We start from the raw sequence: 23,394 nt of genomic DNA, 5'->3' as shown, positions 1-23,394 counted from the left end.
AGGCCTAAACCAGCCACAACATCTATGTTTCAAGAACTGACTCCATCTGCTAGATCACATAGGCACCATGCCAGCATGGAACACAGGCCACATTCCATGTGGACATATTTCCAGGGACTGCTGGCTACAGGCGCTACTGGACTCTACTCCTTCCCATCTCCTATGGTTAACTTTAGAAAAAAAACAATTAGCACAGAGGGAAGGAGGGCTAATTAACACACAGGAACAAACAAACAGTTCTACCAAACCATTTCTGCTCTTTAGTAATTATTAGCCAAGTAATTCATAAGAAGTATTAGTCCGGCCACAGTTTCTCTGCGCCTCCATCTCCCCACCCTTCCTCTTCTCCCAGTCAGGGATTTATTAAAATTAAACAGATTAGATGGAGCTCCTGATACGAAAAACTGTTCAGCGAAGCCTGCGGTGGGGAAGTGCAGAGCAAACACCAGAGACATTTGTCTCTAAATTGCTCTAAATACCTTCTGCAAATGAAATTCTAACCCAGCTGTGTTGAGAGAGAAAATGAGGACTAACTGGTCATTGTCAGCACAGAAGAAGATCAGGCAGTTATAATATTGCACGATATACTGGGGGCTAAGGATCTCTCGGCAACAATAGATTTTGTATCAGGTTACCCCGGGTAATCAGCACAGCTTTTAGGCTCAGCTTTCCCTTGCTTCATTGCTTCGATGATAGAGTTGAAATCCCCAAGCTTTTATGATTAATTACTCCCCGTAGGTCCACATATTTCAAGGAAAAACTCATGGTGCACAGCGACCAACAGGCTCCAAATTTTAATGTCATCCTGATGGCAGGGCAGGGCAAACAGATCCCTACGTGATTGGAATGTCCTCTGAACTGGCACTAGGACAAGCAGAGAGGATCTCACTCCAAGTGATGTGCCCCTGAACTACCTGTCATGACATCATTGCCAAAACACAAGGCTGCCATTCCCTTCTAGGTTCCCTGCTATTCAGGGTGAGCAAACTGGTGCATGTATTTGAACTCTCCATCTCGTGACTTCAGGTCTCAGGCATCTCAATAGGCACTTCATAACTCCAAACAGAAAAAGATGGATTTCATAGGCTTCCCTACTTTTCAAAGCTCAAGATCTTTAGCTCTAGAATTTGATGTACCTTGAAGTACTTATGACTACAATGTGTATGTGGGTCACTCCCCTCTGAAGGTTGGAATTTGTGTTTTCAGCATCATTTCAACACCTTACAGTGCTCTACAACACACGTAATTAACTTCAAGTTAAAGCTGTTGTTATTTATGTCTTCTGGTAAGCAATATGGTCCCAGGACTGTAGCAAAATATAGAGTGAACATCACCTGGAATGCACTGCAAGTTGTGGAATAAAAACTTTAGAAATAAAATAGGAGCAAAGGATAGTTCCACTATGAGTCAGAAAGTAAAATAAATTTTCTGTAAGGCAATGACCAAAGTATGCTGCACCTCACTAAGATGATATAGGATTTGTCAGGATCTGTTCTATCCCTGCTATAGAAAAGGGCTAAACTCAGTCAGTAGTTTACCATTTCAGCCTGAAAGTCAGGCTGACCCCAAGCTTGACCTTAACCTGACCTTGTTGACTTTTACCAGGTTCTTTGCCTCTCTCTGGCTCTCTTTGGAAACATTTGACCTTTTCACCCAGAGATTGGCCATCCTAATGCCAGAGTCAGTAAGGTTTGAACTGACCAGCTAGTCCACAAGCATGAACTGTCCTCATTGCAGAAAAGATCTGATAACAGTTAACCAGAAATTTCCCATGTGTCTTTTGTATTCTATAATTCCACATCTGGTGCAAATATTGCACTAGTCAGTTGGGAAGAAAAGAGACTGATATTTCTTATTACCCTCAGATCTTCTTTAGGGGCAGACTAATGGCTTTGCCCATAACATCTAATATTCCACAGCAATACATTTTGACTTTACACTAATTCAAGGTCCCTCATTATCACTGAGATCACAACCTAAAGAGTTCATACCTTTCTTCTTCAGGAAAGCTCTTCTGGTTGCGAGAGGACTTTGGCGGACTCGTGGATTCTGTAAAAATTTCACTGCTGTCACAATCTGAGGAGGGCAGGAGGATTGGAGAAAAAAAAAGAGAGAAAAGATCCAAGTTAGGCATGGTCAAATCCCTATTTTACATTAGGCACTGTGGACTGCAAGGTAAGACAACACACCCATCACATGGAGATTGTCTGGAGACAACACCAACCTTCAGAAATGGTTCAGCAAGTATCAGAGTTTGTGGTTTAACTCTAAACAGACAGCACAATTACGGTGTTTAGCTTAGAAGTTTCTTGTTTAATTACTTTGGGAGCAGCTCTACCTGCACAAAATTCTCCTTTAAGATTATTACGTGTTTCTGTTATTTACATTGTGATCTTCTTATCTAAGTTGGCTCCTACAGTTAAAGCCAGCCTTGAGTCAATGCATGTCATCTGCAACAGTTGGCTTATTGTAAGAATGCTTCCTTTCTATCTGACTCAAAGCTCCCTGCAGATTCTGAGATTAAGGCCTTTTCTGCCATCATTCTAATTTATTGAAAGCAATAAATAAACCTCAGCTTCTCATGACTAGAGAAGAAGCGACTTCACATGTTTTGGATCACATAACAACAATCAAAAAAGTCACTTGGAATGGGTAGGCAAGTAGTTAAATTTATATTGCACACCAGCAAAAGCCACAGATGACTTTTGTCTACAAACTGACTTCTACATCCTTCTTTAAGGTGACAGAGCACGTAAAACAGAGCACTTGTACAAGCAAAGGGTAAAGTCTGGGATAATACTCAATGGCATCAACAACAGCACTAGATGTTTACGTTTCCATTTAGTGGCAGTGAAAGGTATTTGATTTTTTTCTTCATATGGTAGCTCCATTTCCCACATACTTCCCTATATTGCTATACACATTATTACATGTTACTGCACCAGTGATTCCCTCCACTTTTATACAAAAACATCTGTTCTGATTGTGGCATCATGAGGAATAATGTGCTCACAGCACATCCATGTGAACTAGTGGAAGAGATTACTTCCCTTCTCTAGTGCTAAAATTAACCATCCTAATATGCCAGACCCATGTTATTCAGGTCTTTAAGAGTTTATCTTAAAATACAGTTTCTGGAATTCAGTTCCAAAAAGGTTTCCAAAACTTTGACAGCAGAAAAAGAAGGGAAAATACAGCATCACTCCTGAAATCACTAAGTTTCACTTTGTGTTTGAATCAAACACTTGGAATATGCATTTCTGGTCAGAGAGCAAAGTTCTGATGGGTTTAATGGCACTTTCAATGTACTCCTCAGTGCATTCCATCAATGTTTTTTTCTTTTAAATTGCATCTCTTATTTCTTTAAATACATTAATCAGGCTAGTGTAGGCAAAACGGATCCATTGGACAATGCAATAAACATGAATTATCATCTATCCAACATGCATAATGGCTTAAAAATACATAATAGCAGGTGTAGTTTAAATGATTAGTTATTACACCTGTGGTGGGTCTGATTCAATTGGGGAAAATCATCTTTAATAGGTTAAAAGGTTTAGATCACCAGGCTTCCCTTAAAGTGGCTGTAGAGAGGGTATGATGGAGTACACTGTCATTACTAATTCATTTAAGAAAAACATGGGGGATACAGCAAAGAACAGCATAAACGAGTGAATCCAATTTAAACATCAGGTAAAGCAGAAAACACCTTTTAAAAAAGCATGATAAATGAATTTGGAAGAGAGATGAAATTGACATATTTATTTTAACGGGAATTTGACAAAGTCCCAGCACACTTCAAAGCTGGGAGGATAAAATGAATGGGGTATTTTTAATTCTTTTCATTTTCTTGTTTTCCTGCATTTTTTCCTTAAGTTCCATTCAGTAATTTTGAACCACAAAACAGCAGAGTAAAAACCACCCCACATAAAGTATACTTTGGCTTCATTTATGTGCACTTGATCTGTCTCCAGCTGAAATGCAGGTGACAGGCAAATCGCAGATTTAAACTGTGCTGATATTGCTGTGCCAGATGCAGAAATATAAAGCACCCAAACTAATAACCTTAAGATAATATGCTGAATAAGAAAGATGCCCAAATGAGCAGACCGACAGACACGTGAACATATCAAAGCCACTCTCCTTCTAACAATAATTACTTGTTTGTGTCTTCAGACACTCCTTTACACTCCCTCCCACATTTAGTGAGATAGACACGAACGGCCTGCAGACCTGCAGTTCTGCAAGCTCTTATATTTAATTATCAATTTTTAAGTATTACAAAACCTGTGAGAAATAAGCAGTATTTTTCATTGTGCTAATTCAATCGCAACCATGTGAACATTTTATTGATTCTAACCCTTTATTAAAGCTTACTTTTGCCTTATAAAGATGTAAACATTTCAGTAGTAAATTTCAGTCCAAAATAAACTTCTATTTTATCTCTCCCCTGCATTACTTCCTCCATTATTCACAGCCTTTTTAATCTTAAAACAAAATGAAATTACAAGCAACAACAACTCCATAAAAAGAATCCTGGACATGTATTCCTCCCTCTGGTAATCCCATGTTTCTCATCCTGTGTTTGCATTCACCTCTGAACATTCGTTCCCATAGGCTGAGATGAAATGTCTTCATTTTTATAATTAATCTCGTATACACGAGTAACTTACAAAGCAATTTTGGCCATGTCAAAATGCCAATATTTTCAACAAACATACACAAGAATTTCCCTACCTTCTATGGATCATTTTCCTTGCACAAACAAGAGCAACTGCACTCCATAATTTAAACAACAGAAAAAGGAGGAGGAAGATGAGAAGACTTGCAGTCCTATGTACAGCCAAAAAAATCATGTGGCAAATAGCACTCTGACTCAGCTGCTAACATTGTTCCATACTATTTCTGTAGCATTTGTAACACTTCTCCAAATTTTTATGGTATTAGGACACTGCCAAATAATGAGCATTGTATCACTGCGTTGGTTCTTAGATGCCAGCACGCACTGTCGAGCAGAGTGCCTTTATCTAATGGATCAGGTACTTGTATTAAACAGAGTGTATTTGGTTTTTAAAAAGCCAGGCAATCCCATAAACTTGCCTTCCCACCACCATCTCTCCTGCAGCAACAGGATTCACAAAGACATCTTTCTGACTGGGAAGAGATGGGTGGAATCCTGCAGCAGGTCATGTCCTACAGTTTGATTTTTCAATTAAAAGATCAATGTCACTATTCATAGATTATATTTGCAACCGGACAAATTACATAAATTCAGGCCAAATATTCTGCTTCAATGTCAGAAATATAAAATAAAGACAGGAACTTTATTGCAGATGCTATGGAAGAGCAGAGAGCTGGCAAAATTCTGGGGCAAAGCACAGCACTTGGACGTTAACTTAGCGGCCAAGGCCCTTCATTCCTAATTTCCCTCCCTTTTGTTCTAATGGGGAAGATAAAGGCAGCCTTATTTCTTATTGTGCTCAAAGCTGCAGGGTTTCCAAGAAAGCAATCTAAGCTACTTTATCATTTGGTTACATTAAAAAAATAAACCACAAAATTTAAAGTACTGTGGCAAATGCCTATTCTCTACCAACTCAGAAATAAAAAGCAAAGTAACAAAAATGCAAAAGATCTTTACCATTAAAAGTTACAAAGGATTTGGTAAGAGAGTTCTACATGGAAAAGAGACTCAAAAGCCACCGGGAGTGCAGCCTGTAAGAGCTCTAATAGATTCCCTAATACTGGGAACCCTCTGTAGGTTATTACTAAACAGCATTTGTTGATAGACTGAGACTTTGAGATGACCTGTGATGTAAAGGTTGGCTCTGAATTATACGTTGCAAGGGATGGTATTTTGTCTTTCTGAGTGGATCTGTATCTGTTTAAAAGCAACACTTCTTTTCATTAAGCAGAGGCGGCCCAGGCCATGAACTATGCACAGACAGTTTACATTACATGTGCGGAAGCAATCAACACTGGCAATATACATGACGTATGTAAAAGAAGTTGGAATTAATTTTTTTCCAGTGTATTAAAAAATAATAATATGGCAGTATCAACAAACACTCAACCTATTTCAGCCAGAGCAGAAGGCCACAGCTATAGGGCAAATGGAACTGATCAATATATTAGCCTACAGCAACACCCCCTCAGTGTACGGCTGTATGTTTGCAAGGCTCGGAAGATTAAATTGTCTGTGAAAGGTTTCTGCACTCCTACTCTAAAGGAGATACCCAGAATCCTGTTAACAAGCATCAGGCTGAAGCCAACTTACGTTTTAACAAGGGCTGACTTAAAAGCCTGGCACAGCAGTGAACAAGAAAGCCCCTTGCAACAGAAATGCTGTGTTTTAGTAAGAAATCAGTGCCGTGCCAGGACTAACTTGACAAATATGGTTATCGGTGGCACACGGAAATAGTTGCAAAGCAGCTGTTAATCAGGGAAACACATCACAGAACGCTGATGCCAGCACTCGGGAAAAATGCAAGGGGCTAATTATGAAGCCATATATCTCGGTAAGGAGGCACCGCTGCCGCCCGGCGGGCCCGGGACGAGCCGCGGCCGCCGCGCTCCGCGCCCCGGCACTGCCGCCGAGCTGCACTTGTGCTCGTGAGGGAACGAACTGCGGGCCGGCCGGGGAGCGGGAACGCCTCAAAGCTCCTCCTGGGATTTCACTGAGGTTTAAATGAAAACATACACAACCCCAGGAATTATTTCGGTTCAGATATAACATAGAAACCTACAAAGTTGGGCAGATCTCAAAGTTGGATGGAGAAAAGTTTAAAAATGCTGTAACAACAATGGCAAAGCCCTCACGTAAAACAGTGAGGGGGGGAAAAAATACAGTTGAAAGCAAGATTCATGGGAGGCAGAAAAGCAAGATTCATGGGAACAAAGGCGAGGAAGAAACACACTTTGAGCCATATCTGAGATGAAGAACCTGGAACTAAGAGAATACAGAGTAACAGCCAAAAAAAAAGAAAAAAAAAACAAAACACCAAACAAATAAACGCACACACAGGAAAAAAAAAAATCCTACCAAAAATAGCCACATAAAAAAAAAAAAAAAAAAAAAAAACACAAAAAAACCAACAACAACAACAACAACAAAAAAAAGTATAAAGAAAAAAAAGCCAAACCAAGGGGAAAAAAAAACAAAAGGCGCGGAAATCCTAGGTGCTCAGAACTTGGACTATGAGTGACAGCTAACTCAGCGGCACCCACATGAAGGGTGAGGAAACTGGCCCTGGCCGTGTCCCTGCCATGGGTCCCGCTCAGCCTGGAGGAAACGAGGTTCAGGGGGAACCTTTTTGCTCTCTACAACTCTCAGTCAGGAGGTTGTAGCCAGGTGGCATTTGGGCTCTTCTCTCAGAAAACAAGCCACAGGACAAAACAGTTTTAATCTGCATCTGGGGAGGTTCAGGTTGGACACCAGGAAGAATTTATTCACAGGGTGATTGGACACTGGAAGGGGCTGCCCGGGGAGGCGCTCAGGGAAAGCCCGGACGCGGCTCTCAGTGCGCTGGTGTAGCTGACAGGGCAGTGCTGGGTCATAGGCCGCACTGCACGGTCCCGGAGGTCTTTCCAAGCCGACCCCGTGAGGGCGAGGCCCCGCGGCCCCGGGGCTCCCTCACGGCCGCCGCGGCCCCGGGGGCTCCCTCACGGCTCCCCGGCCGCGCACGCGGACCCCGCGCGCCCCCTGGCGGCGCAGCCGCCGCCGCGCTCCCGCCGTCAGAGCCCCAAATTAAGTGTTTTCACTCAGTGGAAATGAAATGTTTTGCAAGATGAAACAGAAAGAAAATTGAGGTTTTAGGTAATTACTAGTTGGCATTTACATATCACAGGCTGGTTCAACACCTATTCATTTTCCTCTTTTATTTTCAATTTTTTAAAATTGCTCATTAAAACGAACACATGACAGGGACGGGGGGAAAAATTGCTCTTCCTCTTTTTCCTGAGGACTACAAAATCCAGATCTACTTTAAATACATTTATCTATAATTATCACATACAAAAAAGCCTTACTTAATTTACATGAATAGGGTGACCAAAAAAAAATTTAAAAAAAAATTATAAAAGCCAGGAAAAAAGGCATGTGAGCTGTCAGTGTGTTGTGCCTGCGGAGTGCCGGGGCCAGGCTGGAGCGAGCAGCGATGGAGCAGCTGAGATCCCCGGTGTTCTGCCACCCCGCTGCCATCCATCCCACCCTGCAGCTCAGCTGGCACACCGCTCTCGGCTGCCTTCAGCACACTCTCCCCTCATCTCTGCTACTCCCACTACAAAGAAGTGACTCCACACAGTCCCTGCTTTCAACTTCTTTGTTCCAGGAGCTACTCCACACTTCTTCCAGCTGCTCCTGAAGGCGTGACCTTTCCACCTCCTTCATTCACACAGAATAAGCCTTTCCTCACATAACCTCACCACTTCCAGGGATCCTGCTCTGCAGCTCCAATCACGCTTACACGCTCTCAGCTCGGTGCATTCTCCGCTCAGGTTCCCTTTGTTCAATTAAATACATCTATCCCATGCAAAGCCCTTCATTTTCCTGCACCCTTCAGCTTTTCCTTTAATTTTAACCATGTGAAAGTCTCGTTTAACCCCATACAACGCATTTTAGGATACAATTTATATGAAAAATGCTATATAAAATAAAGTTTTATTGTATCATATGTTAAGGACATAAAACATCCCGGATAGAAGTGTACAGGAGCTGACATGATAGACTAATATATTTTAAGGTCTATTGTGTAAATATGTATTTAGGGAATTCTAAAGCATGGTATTATTGACCCAAGTCTCTCTTAAAACACATTGATATATGAAGTAAAAACCCTTATGAAAAGTAGCAACTTCATCTGTGTAGTAGTCACCTTTCAAAGTGAAATATCTGTCATCTTCAGTTTTTTATAATTCAATTGAGAACACAGTGGACATCTTGACAAAATTCCTGTCTTTTTAAGAGGAATTATATTCAAGCTAAACTTGCATAAATCTAAAAAGAATCAGAAAGTTTTACACATACATTAAAAGAAACATATAATAACTATTTTAATTTGCAGAGAAAATGTGCTAGATAGGTATTTTTTTACTTCAGAAATACACCTCCAAATGAGACTTCATAACATCAGGCTTAACACAATAAAAACTGTTATGGGGAAGTGATAAATGCTGGAAAAATACAAGAAATATAAGAAGAGCAAACTAAATGTATTAAACTGATAATGCAGCCATAACAAATTTAACCAGTGAGCAGTTCAAATTTAACATGAACCTTTTTTTCTGGAGTTCTAACATTTTAACTTTTTATTGAAGAGAAATCATCTCGCTTTCGGAGGGAAAATAAACTTTAAAAATCCCTTTTTGTGCTTCTGCCTGAGCTGGAGCTGCAGGCTGCCTGCATCGGCAGTACCACCAAAGAAGGAATTGCAGCGGGATGAGCAGCGTGGGGTGGGGTACCGCGTGCAGCCCAACCGGCAGCGATCATCTCCAGTCATGTTTACACCAGGAGGGCAGAGCCGCCCAGCCGGGGTGGGACAGGGGCTGAGAGCCCAGCTGTGTCCCACGGCACAGGTGACAGAGCCAGAGAGCCACGACAAGGTCACCAAACCGACCCCACGGGACCCGCGAGAGACGCCGGGCAGGCGCTCAGAGCTCGGGAAAGACAATCAGCTTTTTATCACTTTCCATGGCAGTACCCAATTTCCACAACTTGCTTTGCTCCCTCTTGCAGGAGGAAGCTCAGGATCACTGGGGCTGTGCTGTAACATTAATGCTGTTTGAGCTCGGGCTCTCCAAAGGAATGCGGTAACCTCGTGCCCAGGATGCTCACTAGAGCAGAACCAGGAGCAGTCCCTGGCTCCACAACTGAAAAAATGTGTGACCCAGGTTCCAGGGGAGCAGATGACAGCACCTCCAACTCTCACCTTCCTCACTCCTCTTTCTATTCCTATTGTCATTACTGCAGAGCTCAAACACAGCAGCTTTCAAAAGAAATCCCTTTCACCCTGCTCCCTTCACATGTGTAGAATGTAAAAACCAATGAAGCTGTAATTTATTATGTTTTCATTCTTTTAACTGCAGGGCAGACAAGGACTGCAGGACATTCATTCACATGGTAGGGAGCTGGAGATGATGTGAGGATAGAAGTCTGTGTCACACCTAGCAATTGTGCCCCAGTACTTAAAATCACTATTGAATGGGAGACTCCAGAAAGCTGAATCAAGCAGAGATGCACCAGAACGGGAGCACTGTTCACACTTACTCAGATCCTTCTAATTCCACAGTCAAGGGACTGGACAAAACCAGTAATACATTGGTTTAGATTTAGTCCAAGAGGATTGAAAGTAGAACCCATCTGTAGAAGAAGCTATAAAGATGTTTTAGACTCAAAAGACTCAAATGACAAGAAAAAACAGTAAGTTACTCTTCCTCAAACCTCCTATTTCAAGAACCCCATTTCACAGAATTTTAAATCATAGGAAATGTAGAATAGAGGATGAATGTTTTCCTTTCGGCAATAAAGCCCCAAACAATTAGGGCTGAAGTCAGGGGACTGTGATGACATTAGGACAAGGAAGATAAGAATGAGAGAATAAATACAGGAGATACTGGAGAAAACTATCTGGATCATCAGAATCTAACACACAAAAGGTTTCATGCTGAAAACATTAAAGAAGCTGGAAATTGTGACAGGTGCACAATAAATCATGCAAACCACAGCAGTTGGGAAGAAACAGCAAAAGGAGAAGGACTTAAAATACTGTAAGACCTTTTTGTAAATTTATTTCTTTACTTAGAGCTCTTTGGGACAAAAATGGTCTATTTCCTCTGCATTTGTACAGTGCCTGGTGCTGGTCTGCAAGTGGCCTCCTTAACATTTATTACAACACAAATAATAATAAAGACTGAGCAGACCATGCACTTTGTTCCTGCTGTTAATTGCCCCATTAAGGGAGAAACGAAGTAAGGGGCAAGAAGCCTGATTGGCCAGAGCTGCCCTGTCTGTGGGGACTGCAAGTGGAATAATTTTATAGATTCAAAAGCAGCTGCGTCCCTTGTCTTTGTCCAGTTCTCAGCAGAAGGCAGCTCCCATCACACAATTCCTCCTGCAAATCCAGCACCTTGCATGACCAGCCCCAAAAGCAACTGAGCTTCCTTGTCAATTCTTAGGTTGCTTCCTCTATAACAGGGGTGAAACACAGCAAAATAGCAAACATAAGGAACATTTCCATGGTAGCTGTCCAGACCATAAATATTCTGCAAACAATGGGCCCACTTCATTTTCCCCTGGGGTCAATCTGGCATTGTTCATGGATGTTACATTCACTGCTTAAAGAAACAAAGCATAGAAGTGTCAGGACACATCCAGGATGCTGCTCAACCTACACAGCACTGTGCATATCAAAAAATTGTGTACCAAAAAATCCAGCGTACTGATCACCTACTCTTCTTTCTCACAACACCTGAGTAAGATCCCACCATCCTAAACTGACTTAAAACATGCAAGAGAATTAATTCTACGGAGAATTAAACTGACATCTGTGTGCTTGTCCCAAATTCCTACACAGAAATTTGGGTCCAAAGCAGGAAGGCCTGAAAAATCAGAGACAGTTCAAAACAGCACTTCTACTGGGTTTTATTTTTCTTAAACCTTGGCACAGCCAGCACATGTCAGGGACTATTATAATTATGCTCTTTATGTGCTGAAAAATTAATAAACAATTACTCACTTCAGGAAAAAAAAAAGAAAGCAGCCATTTCCTTGACAAATGCTGCAGAAAGCATCAACAATCTCTCTGAAATCTGGGTCCACAGCAGGGAATTAACACCAAGGGAGGAACGGCCACTGCTTCTACAGACTGGAACAACTGGAAACCCAGGGCTGTAATGCAGTTTTCAGGAGTCTGCACCTGATCCAAAGGAGCTACAAAGCATTTTTATATCTTTGTAACAGAAAAAGAAGTACATTCAGTCTTTAATGCTGCTTTGGCTCAAGTACAGACCGGTCAATCAATTTCTATCAAGCCACAGAGTCCAAAATTCAGTGTTTGGAATGCACTAATTTCAATCCCTCTAGGCCAAAAAGGGCTTCTACGCTGCCTTCATGGCTGGAAAACCTCTGCTGTGGTAGGAAGTCAAGCTCACCTTCCTGGGAAACCATGAGAAAGATTAAAAAATAAACACTTTCCTGAACAAATGAATGAGACAGCAAACATCTGGGACCTTGATAAATTCTCACAGAAATTTATTTACAGCCTAAATTTTGACTAAAATCTGCCATTCAGTAAGTTCTTCACTAAAATACTGGCAAGTACTGAATTAACTTCCTTGAGAATCCATAAGGAACGTGGCACACTTGCACTGAAAGGCCTCCAATATTCTTTTAAAAATTAAATAAGCTAAATAAATCCCGTATATCCCTTTTTAGGCAGACCCACACTACACTCTTCTCCCCACCTTAAATCAATGGTAACCCAATTCAAATGCCTTAGAGCTCTGTCTGAGAACTAGTGGAGAGATCAACGCTTTTTATCTTAAGGATTATGGATCACTCCCTGGGTGACTAACACACCCAGCAGCCCATTAGAACCACCACAAAGGACAGCTGCTCCTCCTCCCACCCCTCTGACTTGAGAAAGCAGCATATAAAACTTCACCCCTTCACGCTGCAGTTCTTTGCCTGCCTGCCTTGTTTCATACTCTAAACACACCAAGATTTATTAACCTTTACAGTAAAAACAAATAAAATGATGATGAAGTAAAAACACTGTGATGTAAGGGCTGCAGCTAGCACCGTTTATCTGTGGAAATCCAATTAGTGCTCAAGTGGCAGAGATACCTGGAAAAGTGCTCACAATCGAATCAAAAAAAGATACAAAAACATTAACCTGATGGCTAAAAACTCCACATTTAAACATTTAAAGTAATAAGGGTGCTTTTATTGAGTATTTTTTATATTTCATTAGGTCCCAAATTGACGAGGAACCCCAGAGATGCATTTCCTGGGCTTTTGGATCCTTAGATCAAATGCTTGACTTTGTTGTTGGTGTTGTAAAACACAGAGAGCGTTTCTTGCAAGAACAGCAAACTTCTTTTGCAGTAGAAACTACAGCAACAACTGCACATCCAGGAAATGCTGGAAAGCCTATGAGGATATCCTTTGATCTGAGACACTCATCCTGTACTCACCATGATGTGAGCAGAGATGTTGTGGCTGTTGTCTGAATTATTTCTGCGTGTAAGAATATCTGAATTTACCTGTACAGTTGTGCTCTAGCAGAAACTCTTCCCTCCAAGCCATGGCCCTGTCCCCTGGCTGAGAAAGGGGCCACACTGATGAGATGGTTGCTGGAAAGGAAAGTACCCACTGCACACCCTGACGGGCTCAGAAAAGGAGATGGGAACGGAATAAATAGCTCAGGCAAGCCCCCAGCAGCAGGGCCCTCAGATTAGGTCTGATTACAAGACTTACAGAAAAAGCACACAGCACAACATCCCTGCTGCGCCCTCTGAATGCTGAGACTCTGCTGCTTTCTGCCAGCATTAAAGTCACTTAAATTTATTAAAAGAGGAATCAGGAGAGAGTCACTGTCAATGAACAGAGAGCAAACTTCTGAGTAAGAAGCTCTCTAAAAGCACAGAACTGGAGTCAATGATATTTCACAATTTTGGGAACATCTAATAGAACCTTCCCCACAGGTTAGCTTATGGCAGAACGTTGCACTTGCCCCCAGTACAGATTTCTGTGCATGGCTCTTAGGCTGTACAGAGGAGCTGAATGTACACATTCAGAACTAGCTGCATTAAATGCAAAATAAAATGCACTGAAATTCCATTCCAAGGTGAATTAACTGCGTTAAAAGGAGCAAACGTCCTTATAATTTATACAGAAAAATAGGTTTTATTTTGTATTTTTCCATCTATTCTTAAAAGTCCAAAGTCTTTATCGCCTTCACAGGGATATTTCAAGACACATCACTGTCCAGATTTTTACTTAATGCTAATCCTTCACTTACTTTCTTTGTAATATGAATCCACTGCTCAGAAATAAATGTAAGACTCAAGAATATCATATGAACAACTTGAGCTGTACTGGGTACCAGAAAAATAGTTATTTCCTGACTTTACTGTTTAAATTGGGCTGCCACTCCAGCTCAAATGTTCTGAACAGCCTGGCCATATTTGTGGTATTGCCTTTCTGCAGAGAATATTCATGAATTAGCTTTCATACGCCACAGAGTGCAACTTGTCTTTAGGGAGAAATTTCTACATCTCTTTAACTTTTGTGCTTGTAGCAAATTACAAAGAGGAATATGATACCCAGAATTTGAATGGTGAAATATAAATGCTTAAAAAATGTTTAACATAAAATATTGAAGAAAATAATCCTGTATCAAACAGATCCAACACAGCAACATTTAGATTCCCCTCCTCTCCATCCTCTGTAACCAACAGGGTGAAAATCAGTGGTGAGAGACCTCCTGCTCTTATCTGGAGTATAAAGAGTCCTGGTTTATTATTCTGCATTTGCATGTGGCAGCAAATGTGTAAATGTTTTAATAATACAAAAATCCCAATAGAGTGGAGGAGGAGGATATGAAAGAAAGAAATACAAGGACATTTACCTTCTTGAGAGTGAGATAGAAAGGAAAAGAGAGAAGGAAGATGACATGATAAGGGACAAAGCAAGCTTTTCTGGGGTATATCTGGAAAAAGCTAAAAGAGAAATCATTAGGAAGCCCATAGTGCATCTACAGTGATACAGTGCGGATCAATTCATTTAACACTGCCCTGTACATTTACAGAAAAGTACTTTTGATATAATAAAGGCTCATAAACACACAGAAATTGGGTTAGACCTGTTTCAAATTCCTGCCAAACAATGGTTCAGAAAAATGAAGCTCTATTTTAATTAGCTCGACTCAAGAGTGATTTGATAACAGCAGATGCTGTCTGGATGCTTTCAGCTTGATGGGCTCCACATACATGAACTTAAGAGTGGCTTTGATGCAATTAGGTATCTCTCTCCCCTTTAACATGTGTTAAGCTGAACCAATGGCTTGTGTCTATTTAATGTCTTGAGCTAGAGGGATATTGACCCTCCTCGTCATTCTTCTCCAAAAGAGAGGAGCTGAAGTGAAGAGAAGAATCTTATTTGGGGCTTAGCCACAGTTCCAGCAACTTGAGGACAGAGAGGAACAGGTACCAGTTCACTGCTCATAATGCAATATTAAGATCTTAACATTAGGTCTGTTTCTACCAAAACCCACATTTCCTGGCACGTCATATTTACAGCCTTGGTTAGTCCCAGTCAAAAAACCTGCCCTGTCAATTACAGCTTCAACTGCTGTCCTTCTCTGTAAAAACAAGAGGGATTCAATAATAATTCCATACATCCCTTTCAGCCCTACATTCCAAAAGATACTCCATAGACACACTGCACCATCAGAGTGACTTCCATGCAGTCATGGCACTGCTGTCCACCGCTTCCTTTTAGAGACAACTTCTACTCCTGGATACATTTGTGCATTGACACCTTAGAGGCCCCTCTCCCTTTCTGAAGAGATGTTCCTACCTCACTCTGCAGCCAGAAAGCACAGGCATTAGCTAAAGGACACATGCAACGTAGGAGCTGCTTTAATGCATCAGGGACAAGGCTAATAGGAGGTCTTGATTTGTTAATTATCTGTCAGTTTGTCACAGCTGGGCTGCAAGGAGTGGGTGAGGGGGAATCTTTCTGCTTGGTTCTTTCTCTAAATGCTGAATTAGGCTGTCAAAACCTTCATCCCACCACAAGATGCTGTGAAAAGAAGAGCCAGACTATCCTTTTCTTCCTCCTTTTCCCAGCAGGATATGCTGCTTCAGATGTCCTAGCCTCCCACCATGACTGCAGAAATGTATACTGCATATAGAAAATGACCTTCACACCATCACACCGTGCCCCGTTTAGTCAAGGGACATTAGCAGACCTGAGCAGGATAAATCAGAGAGGAAATCCCAGGGCCAGGGGAGCACACAGGAGGCATTTATTTCGTAAGGAGCCCTAAAATTGCTACCTGCTTGAATCAGCAATTTCCAAGCAGGGTTTTGGAAGGCAGAAGGCCTAGCCCCTGTGAGAGCAGACAGATAGATATACATGGAGTTACAGAGATAAAAAGGTGGAGTAGTGTCAAGATTCCCTTTCTTCTCACATCTCTGCCCCATGTAATCCTCTAAGTAGGGGGAAAAGTTCAGGCTGTGAAATGGGATAATTTATGGAATACCCCCATGGAGACAAAGCTAGTAAAGCAGAAAGCAGGCTGTGATACAGCAGCAGAATTTACCATAAATGCTTATACCTCCTAAATCCAGCTGAACATGGCTGTTAAGCCATGAGAGCCCAGGGAGATCCCCACCCACTCCCCTGCTTTCCCTGCAGGCCACGTCCAGAGCATCCCATCACTGAGTCCTCTCCTCAGCAGGATTATGAACAATCCCCTGCAGGAGCTTCCCACATGCACGAGGCACACCCCTTCCTACCACCAGCGACGCTGCGCCCTTCAGGTGTGGGAGGCTGAGGTTTGTTCCCTTCCACAGGGGCACTGCCTGCTCCAGCTGTTCAGCTCTGCCTTTGTCCAGGTGAGCAGAGCTACAGACTCACCAGAACTGGACAAAACCACCACGAACATTCCTCATTTCAACAGCTCAAAAAAGGTGTCTTAAGTTAACATTTGTATATTTTATACTTAGGACAGTCAAGGAGCACATACATAGGGTCAGCACACAAGTCAAATTCTCAGAACAGCTTTCATCTGTGCACTATCTCCTATAGTTGGAAACACTGGTGCTTTTCATCTTTTGATCATTTTCTAGTCCGATCCACCCATCACTATACAGCACACCACCTGAAAGGACAGAAGAAAACCTACAGCTTCCTTGATTATTTAGTCCTGAGCACTAAAACTAATGATACATTCTGCACAGACAGTCCTACCTTCCCCAGGTGAGGTCTATTGAGAAATCCACTGGGGACAAAATAGCTGTCTCTGTTTCATCAGGTGAAGTTAGTAGATCCATTTCAGGCAATATTTCCAGAACTTAGCCGCAGAAAATAAAATTTGCTAAAGCACTGCTTCTCAAAATTTATGCAAGCTTGACTCCCTTTTTCACTCATTTACTGTGGTGGCTCATCCCACATTCCTCAGCTGAGATGGCATCAAGTTCCTTCAGGAAAATAAGAGTTACTGAAGTAAATGCTACCTCTTCAAACTAGGAGGAACAGAGCCCCAAACAGTAATTACAAGTAGAAAGCTGTTTACTGGAGAGTGACTTTGTGATTTCCTTTGAAGCCTTTGCATCCCTTTGGAGTTCTAACCTAAGTTTGAGAAATTCTGCTTTAAGGAACTTGACTATAAAGAGACACAGCACTGGTGATGACAGTGTGATGACACAGCATTGCTCCCCACCCTACACCTACATAAGAGCTCAGGAGCAATTTCCCAGCAGGTCCTGGTGGCACCAGCCCCTCTGCCCCACAGTGATACAGGCTCCTGGGTGATGCTGGAGATAACAACCCAGCAGCATTGATAATACAACCAATGCAGCATTAATTATCCCAAACTACTATAGGGCAAGACCTGTGTCTCTTAAAACATCTGTCTCTCAATCTTCTGGTCTTTAATAAAATCACCCTCCCAGCCATAGGGTGTAACTGGAATTGTACATACACATGTGCATGCAAAAACATAAATACATAACGAGACATTCAGGTCCTCATTAAAAAATGGAATAAATAAGAATTCACTAAGGAATTCTGCCCAGGTCTGACTTCCAGATCTGGTTTTGCTGCATTCTTGCCCACAGCCTGAAGAGCTCTGGGTGCCTCCCTCTCCAGCTGCACCATCCTCTTCAAATTCAGACTTCTTGCACCTATAATTACTAGGTGCTCTGTGCCAGGCTCCTTTAATTAACCAACCCAACTCTTCTCCCTTTGGGATCAGACTAAGCTCTTTTTTATTAGATCCATCATTAGCTCCATCAGTATCTAGGCCTGAACACGATACCTTATACCACTCCACGAGTGGGGCTGTAGGGTGCAAATGACCTCCAAAGCACCTGCCTGCAGGAGAGGCGAGAAAAGCAAGGCTATGAACCCAGGAAAAGTGGCATGAGGGGTGGGTACCACACCTTCCAAATTTAAGTACATCAGCAAAAACAACGCAGCTCAAAATCTTCAGGAAAATGCATTGTATGAGGAGACCTTGGTGTTCCTGTTTGGTGCCTCTGCAGTGCTGAAGGTGGTTCAATCCACAGAGCAGAGGAGCAGGAACAGAATAAATCCCCTTATTTGTCATTACACTGGAGCCAACCTTCTGATTTTCAGGGCTTCAAGAAAGAGCCAAGCATTCCTGGAGTGCACTGCTTGCCCAAGCCTCACTCCCTCCAACTGACAGTCTTACCAACTTTCATTCTCTGAAGCTGTTTCACCTACAGCTCCTTCTGGTTTTTTCACAGAAGAAACCAAAATGTCAAAGTGCACCCTGACCTTTTGGGGACCCTGGGACGTTCTGTACGAAGGGCTCATGCACGGGGTAGGGAGAGAGGAGCAGGTGGAAGGCAGGAGAGCTGGCAATGCCCTGGGATTTCTTGGGACAGGCGGCCACTGCAGCTGCAGAGCCTGACTTCCCCAGAGAGTTTTCTCAAGGAGAAGCCAGCCATCGATCTCGGGACACACAACTTCCAGGACCGTTCCTTATCTCAGAACAGCTTCTGCCACGAATTCCTGAATGCGCTTTAATGTTTAAATTATTAAATGCATTAATGTATTTACATTATTCAAGTCGTATGTGCATTTTTCTAAGATAATTTATGTATAAGAGCTTGAATGTCCATGACTGTTAATGTCTACAACCCTTCCTGTTCATTATTGATTCTGGAAGGAAAAAAAAAAGGCAGTGTTTTAATGCCTTATTTTTAATGTATTAAGAGTCTGAATAAGTGCATTCTCTTTTTTCTTTTGTAATTTCATAATTTAAGTAGTGCATTTATTAAACTGACACAGTATGAATTGTGGTGAAGTCTGGCACAGGTCCATGCTGCCAACGCAGCCCAACCGACCATCAAGCTACTCTGCAAATCAAGCACAAGCTCAGCTCCTCTTACTCCAGCTCCTACTCCCTACCTGAAATCAGAAGGGATGCAGACTGTAAAGTCTTTTTAAATCACATTTTCTTTGCTATTTACATGGCTTTTCTCTGCCATCTCCATTTTAAGTTGGTGGATTTTTTGTATGTTATTGATGAACCATTTGAATGCAAAGCTGAATTTTCAATGAGTTTTGACACACATACTACAGCTTAAAAACGTCTACAGTACCTTTTAATCCCTGTAGTTCCCAAGCTCTTAAGAAATCTAAACCAAATATAATTTTGTTTCAACACCACAGTTGTCACATCATAAATCCAAAAATTTGCTCACAGGTTAATGTTCACAGGCAAATTGCATACAGAAATCAGGTCATCGCCACTGCTGAACCACAGTCACTTCCAGAGCAGAATGCAGAGCTATTCAGCAGTAGCTGCCCATCCTGTGTGGCATTTTGGGACACGAATGCTACTACAGGCAACAGAAACTGCAAAGAAAAAAGTCAGCTAACACACAACAGAGCCACCTCCGCTCACTCCACCCACACTTAAATGCTGTGTATGGACATGCACTTTATATATAAATTATGTGTAAATGCCTTGGATGTTTATAGCCAAAAATACTACTTCCAAAGTCCAGTTTTTACTGCCACACAAACCCACTGCCAGCCGAGCCTACACAGAGCAACAGTGACACCCGATGGCTTTCAGCTTAACCTTGGGACACAATTCCCTGGGAGGAGAATCCAGGGGCTCCATTCCCTCTGCCGACGCGGTGGCCCCGACTCCAATCACCTATCAGAGCAACTCATCAAGGAGCTGAGCTGCAGAGAGATAAAACTTGCTGTACGTAGGCACTGCATGTAATTAAGAGTGTGCATAAGTTTCACAGTACATTCTGCATAATTACAGCCCTGCCTGGCACCGCTGCCAGTGCGAGCATGAACACACACGCACACACATAATGTATGCACAATATTGTGCATATGGACTTGGGAAAAGACAGGCAACAGTGAAAGTTGCTGGCTGTTGTTTTAAGAGCTGACTCTGCCATTTCTAAGGTTAAGTTTGTGTTTTTTTGCTACTCATTACCATTCTTTAACTGTTACAATTTATATCAGCATATAATGTTAAATAATTACAGGGAGCGGAGCTCACTCTAGTGAGGATATAAATGCGCTGTGGGATTCTACAGATTTAAACAAATAACACTCACAGCAGGGGGTGAGCAGATGAATTAGCATTAATATCCTGCCTGGGAGATCCCAGTGCAGTGTTATGGCTTAAATACAGATCTTTTCTGTAACAGTCAATATGACAGCTACTACCAATAGAGCCCAGCACACCCCCCAGTCAATATACAGCTGCAGCTGAAAGAATGCCCTCGTAATAATCCATACAGCAGCCAGTTAAAATAAATAATTTCCCTTTAACAGTCCATATCACAGCCAACTGCATTAAAACCTTCCCTTTTAAGGTCTATACAATAGTCAGCTAAATGGAAAAACTGGCATCCTTCTTGGCAGCTTCAGAGGGAAGGCAGGCACGGAGGGGGTGAGAGACCGAGCTCTCCTTGGGTCTCCTGGGACCCGGGGGTGTCCTGGTGGGGAATCCTGCTCTGCTGCTGCCACAGCTTCAGTGAGAGGACAATTTAAGCCTCCAAGGCCACTGCCTCACTGTCTTTCACAAGCAAGTACATTCACTTTAAAACAATAAAGACCAAAAGCCATTTCTTTCCTGACAGGAATGAGGAATCAGACCAGAGCTGGCCAGCAGTAGCCAGCACACAGATGTGTGTTCCCTCAGAGTAAAGGCAACGTGCTTTCTCTAGCACCACTGCAGAGATAGCCCGTCTCAGCCTACAAGCAGAACCCAAAGCTCTCTGCTTTAAATCAGTAGCTGCTTTTTCACTCTCTAACAAGAAGCAACAGGCTGAGGTAGGCTGACAGTCTGCCTCCCTTGGACTGGAGCACAGCCCTACATTGTGCAACAGCAATTGCAACAGATCGTAATATAAATCATGACAGACATGGTTACAAAGCACCCAAATCTGAGAACTGAACGGGAGGAAAACCCATGGCCATGACAAATTCTGTCACAAGGCCACTTCACACTTACAGTCAAATCTTTATCCTGGTACCCCTCTACTGGTAAATCCACACAACTTCAAATTAACTGACCTGCAAAACAAACCTGCAGAACTTCAACAAATTACAATACTTCTTGAGGCAAATTAAGAAGTAAAACACAAAAAAAAAGTCATAAAGCACTTAATACTGAGCTTAGGGTTTACAAACTGCTGTACAAGCAGTAATAAATCTCTAGAAAATTAAATGTATAGCTATTTTCATACTTTCCATACTGCTACAAGATTTTACCAATAGAGAATTTTGGCACTAAAATACTATACTTGCTACCTTACTTTAAATGAAAGAAGACAGATAACAATTTTGTTAGAAATAGAAATGATAAAGCAGAAATTGCATTTATTTTTTAAAACTCCACAAATTCAAAACATCTGACTGCTTCCTTTTTAAGAAACTTGTCCCTTTGGGTATATATTAAAAAACATAAACATAAACCAGGGGCCTACAATCCCACCAGATGTTTGGCACCTGGAGCCTTTTTCAAGTAATTGATTAATAAAGTAATTTTTTTTTTCAGGTAACAGGAAAAAACTGTGTCTAAAATCTTTCACATTTTCAATGCTGTAATTCTACTTCAGATTTGAATGGAAGACAGCAGCAACAAACTCATTCCAGCTTATAGCCTCTCAAATTAAAAATAAATACACACCACCCCTACTCCAGAAGTCATGGTTTGAAGCTTTGACCATATTTTGCAAAATGACAGTTATTAAAAACAACAAACATGCATCACTGTGAGTCATCTGGTTTCCAACTTCTGAGTCAAAAGGGGCTGATTCCACACAAACTGAAACCTGGCTCTCCGAGGACTCGCATGTCTAACGATTTGTATCTCTGCACCACAGCTTCAGAACAGGATGTGGAAGAAAAGAATGAAAAGGAGGGAGAAAGGGGAGGGGAGGGGAAGAGAAAAAAAAACACTTTTTACTGGTCCCAGTGTCACTGCAAATAAAGACCACATCAAGATTTAAACCATAATAATGGAAAGGCTATAAGGTCCCTGCTATAATGTTTCCTCTGATATTCCCTTTCATAAATGTTCTCTTTATGCTGCATGCTTGGCAATAATACACGTAACGTTTGTGAGCCAGCCCGCTGGGGAGGCTGCAGCATATGAAGCCTCACACAGCACACATCAGTTCATTTACCAGTTCCACAACCTTCCTTTGCCCACCCATCTTCTTCAGGAGAAGGCAACAAACCTGAGGAGACAGCTCATATAAAGCAACCTCCAAACATGTTCGGCTGGAAACAGATGTGTGTGTGCCAATGCATGGACAGGCAGCTGCCTCCTCCTCCAGGGGGAACATTCCTGGGTTCCCACTCCTGCAAGGAGAGCCAGGACCCCAAAGGCACCCACAGCCCTGCCGGGGATGGTGCCACCTGAGCTCCCTCCTGGCACACAGGGGAAGGAGCCATTCCCTTCAGGGAGCTCAGCCCTGCCTCCCAGCACGAATGGCTTCAGCAGCCTGAGGCACCTGCATGTCTGGAGGGGAACTCAGCACCACCCAGAAGAATTTCACTGCAATCCCACTGAAATGGGGCACCAGTACTGGATTTCCAAAGGGACCTGACTGCACTGCTCTGAGGCCTACTGGGTGTTTGGCAGCTGACCATTACACTGGAAGCAAAGTCCGTCTTTATGGAATTGTGGCAACCTGAGTCAGAAAAGGGGTTTTCAGAAATGCAGTGTTGGGGGGCTAGGGGCAGCTCATCTCAGCCTTGTCTGTAATTCTCAATCACTGCACAGAAAGTATTTATATCCTGTTGGCAGCATGTGCAACCAATGCGACTCCCTGTGTCAGAGCTGTCAATTATGGGCTTGACTTATGAGGAAAGATTAAATGAGCTAAATATGTAGAGCTTGGCTAAGAGACCAGGATGGGGGTGGGGGGAAGGAGAAATGATGTGATAACTGTCTGCAAACATCTGAAGGGTGCAGATGCTTAAGGAGGAAAGGAAACACTTAGGATCTCACACAAAACAAACAGAAGCAAGCTGGAAGACACAGGAAATTCTCACTGTAGAGCTGGGAATCTCCATTGCAGCAAGATATCCTCTACTGTTGAACTGTATCCCAAGGAACACCATCACTCAGGCCATTCAGGTGCCTGACAAAGCACCAC

At 42.3% G+C, this 23,394-nt stretch overlaps 1 protein-coding gene across 1 annotated transcript in view; it reads right to left on the bottom strand.

Moving 5' to 3' along the window:
* Window positions 1–23,394, bottom strand: part of PEX14 (peroxisomal biogenesis factor 14) — a gene marked incomplete at its 5' end in the record, with an annotated part of 66,128 nt that overhangs the window by 32,458 nt on the left and 10,276 nt on the right. The window contains one exon of the mRNA XM_059487710.1: window positions 1,992–2,076. Within this exon, the coding sequence (XP_059343693.1) occupies window positions 1,992–2,076 (85 nt within the window). The remainder of the gene's footprint in view (window positions 1–1,991; window positions 2,077–23,394) is intronic.

Source organism: Ammospiza nelsoni, chromosome 22 (assembly GCF_027579445.1).
Source record: "Ammospiza nelsoni isolate bAmmNel1 chromosome 22, bAmmNel1.pri, whole genome shotgun sequence".
NCBI lineage: Eukaryota > Metazoa > Chordata > Aves > Passeriformes > Passerellidae > Ammospiza > Ammospiza nelsoni.
This window is presented reverse-complemented; position numbering and strand designations above follow the sequence as displayed.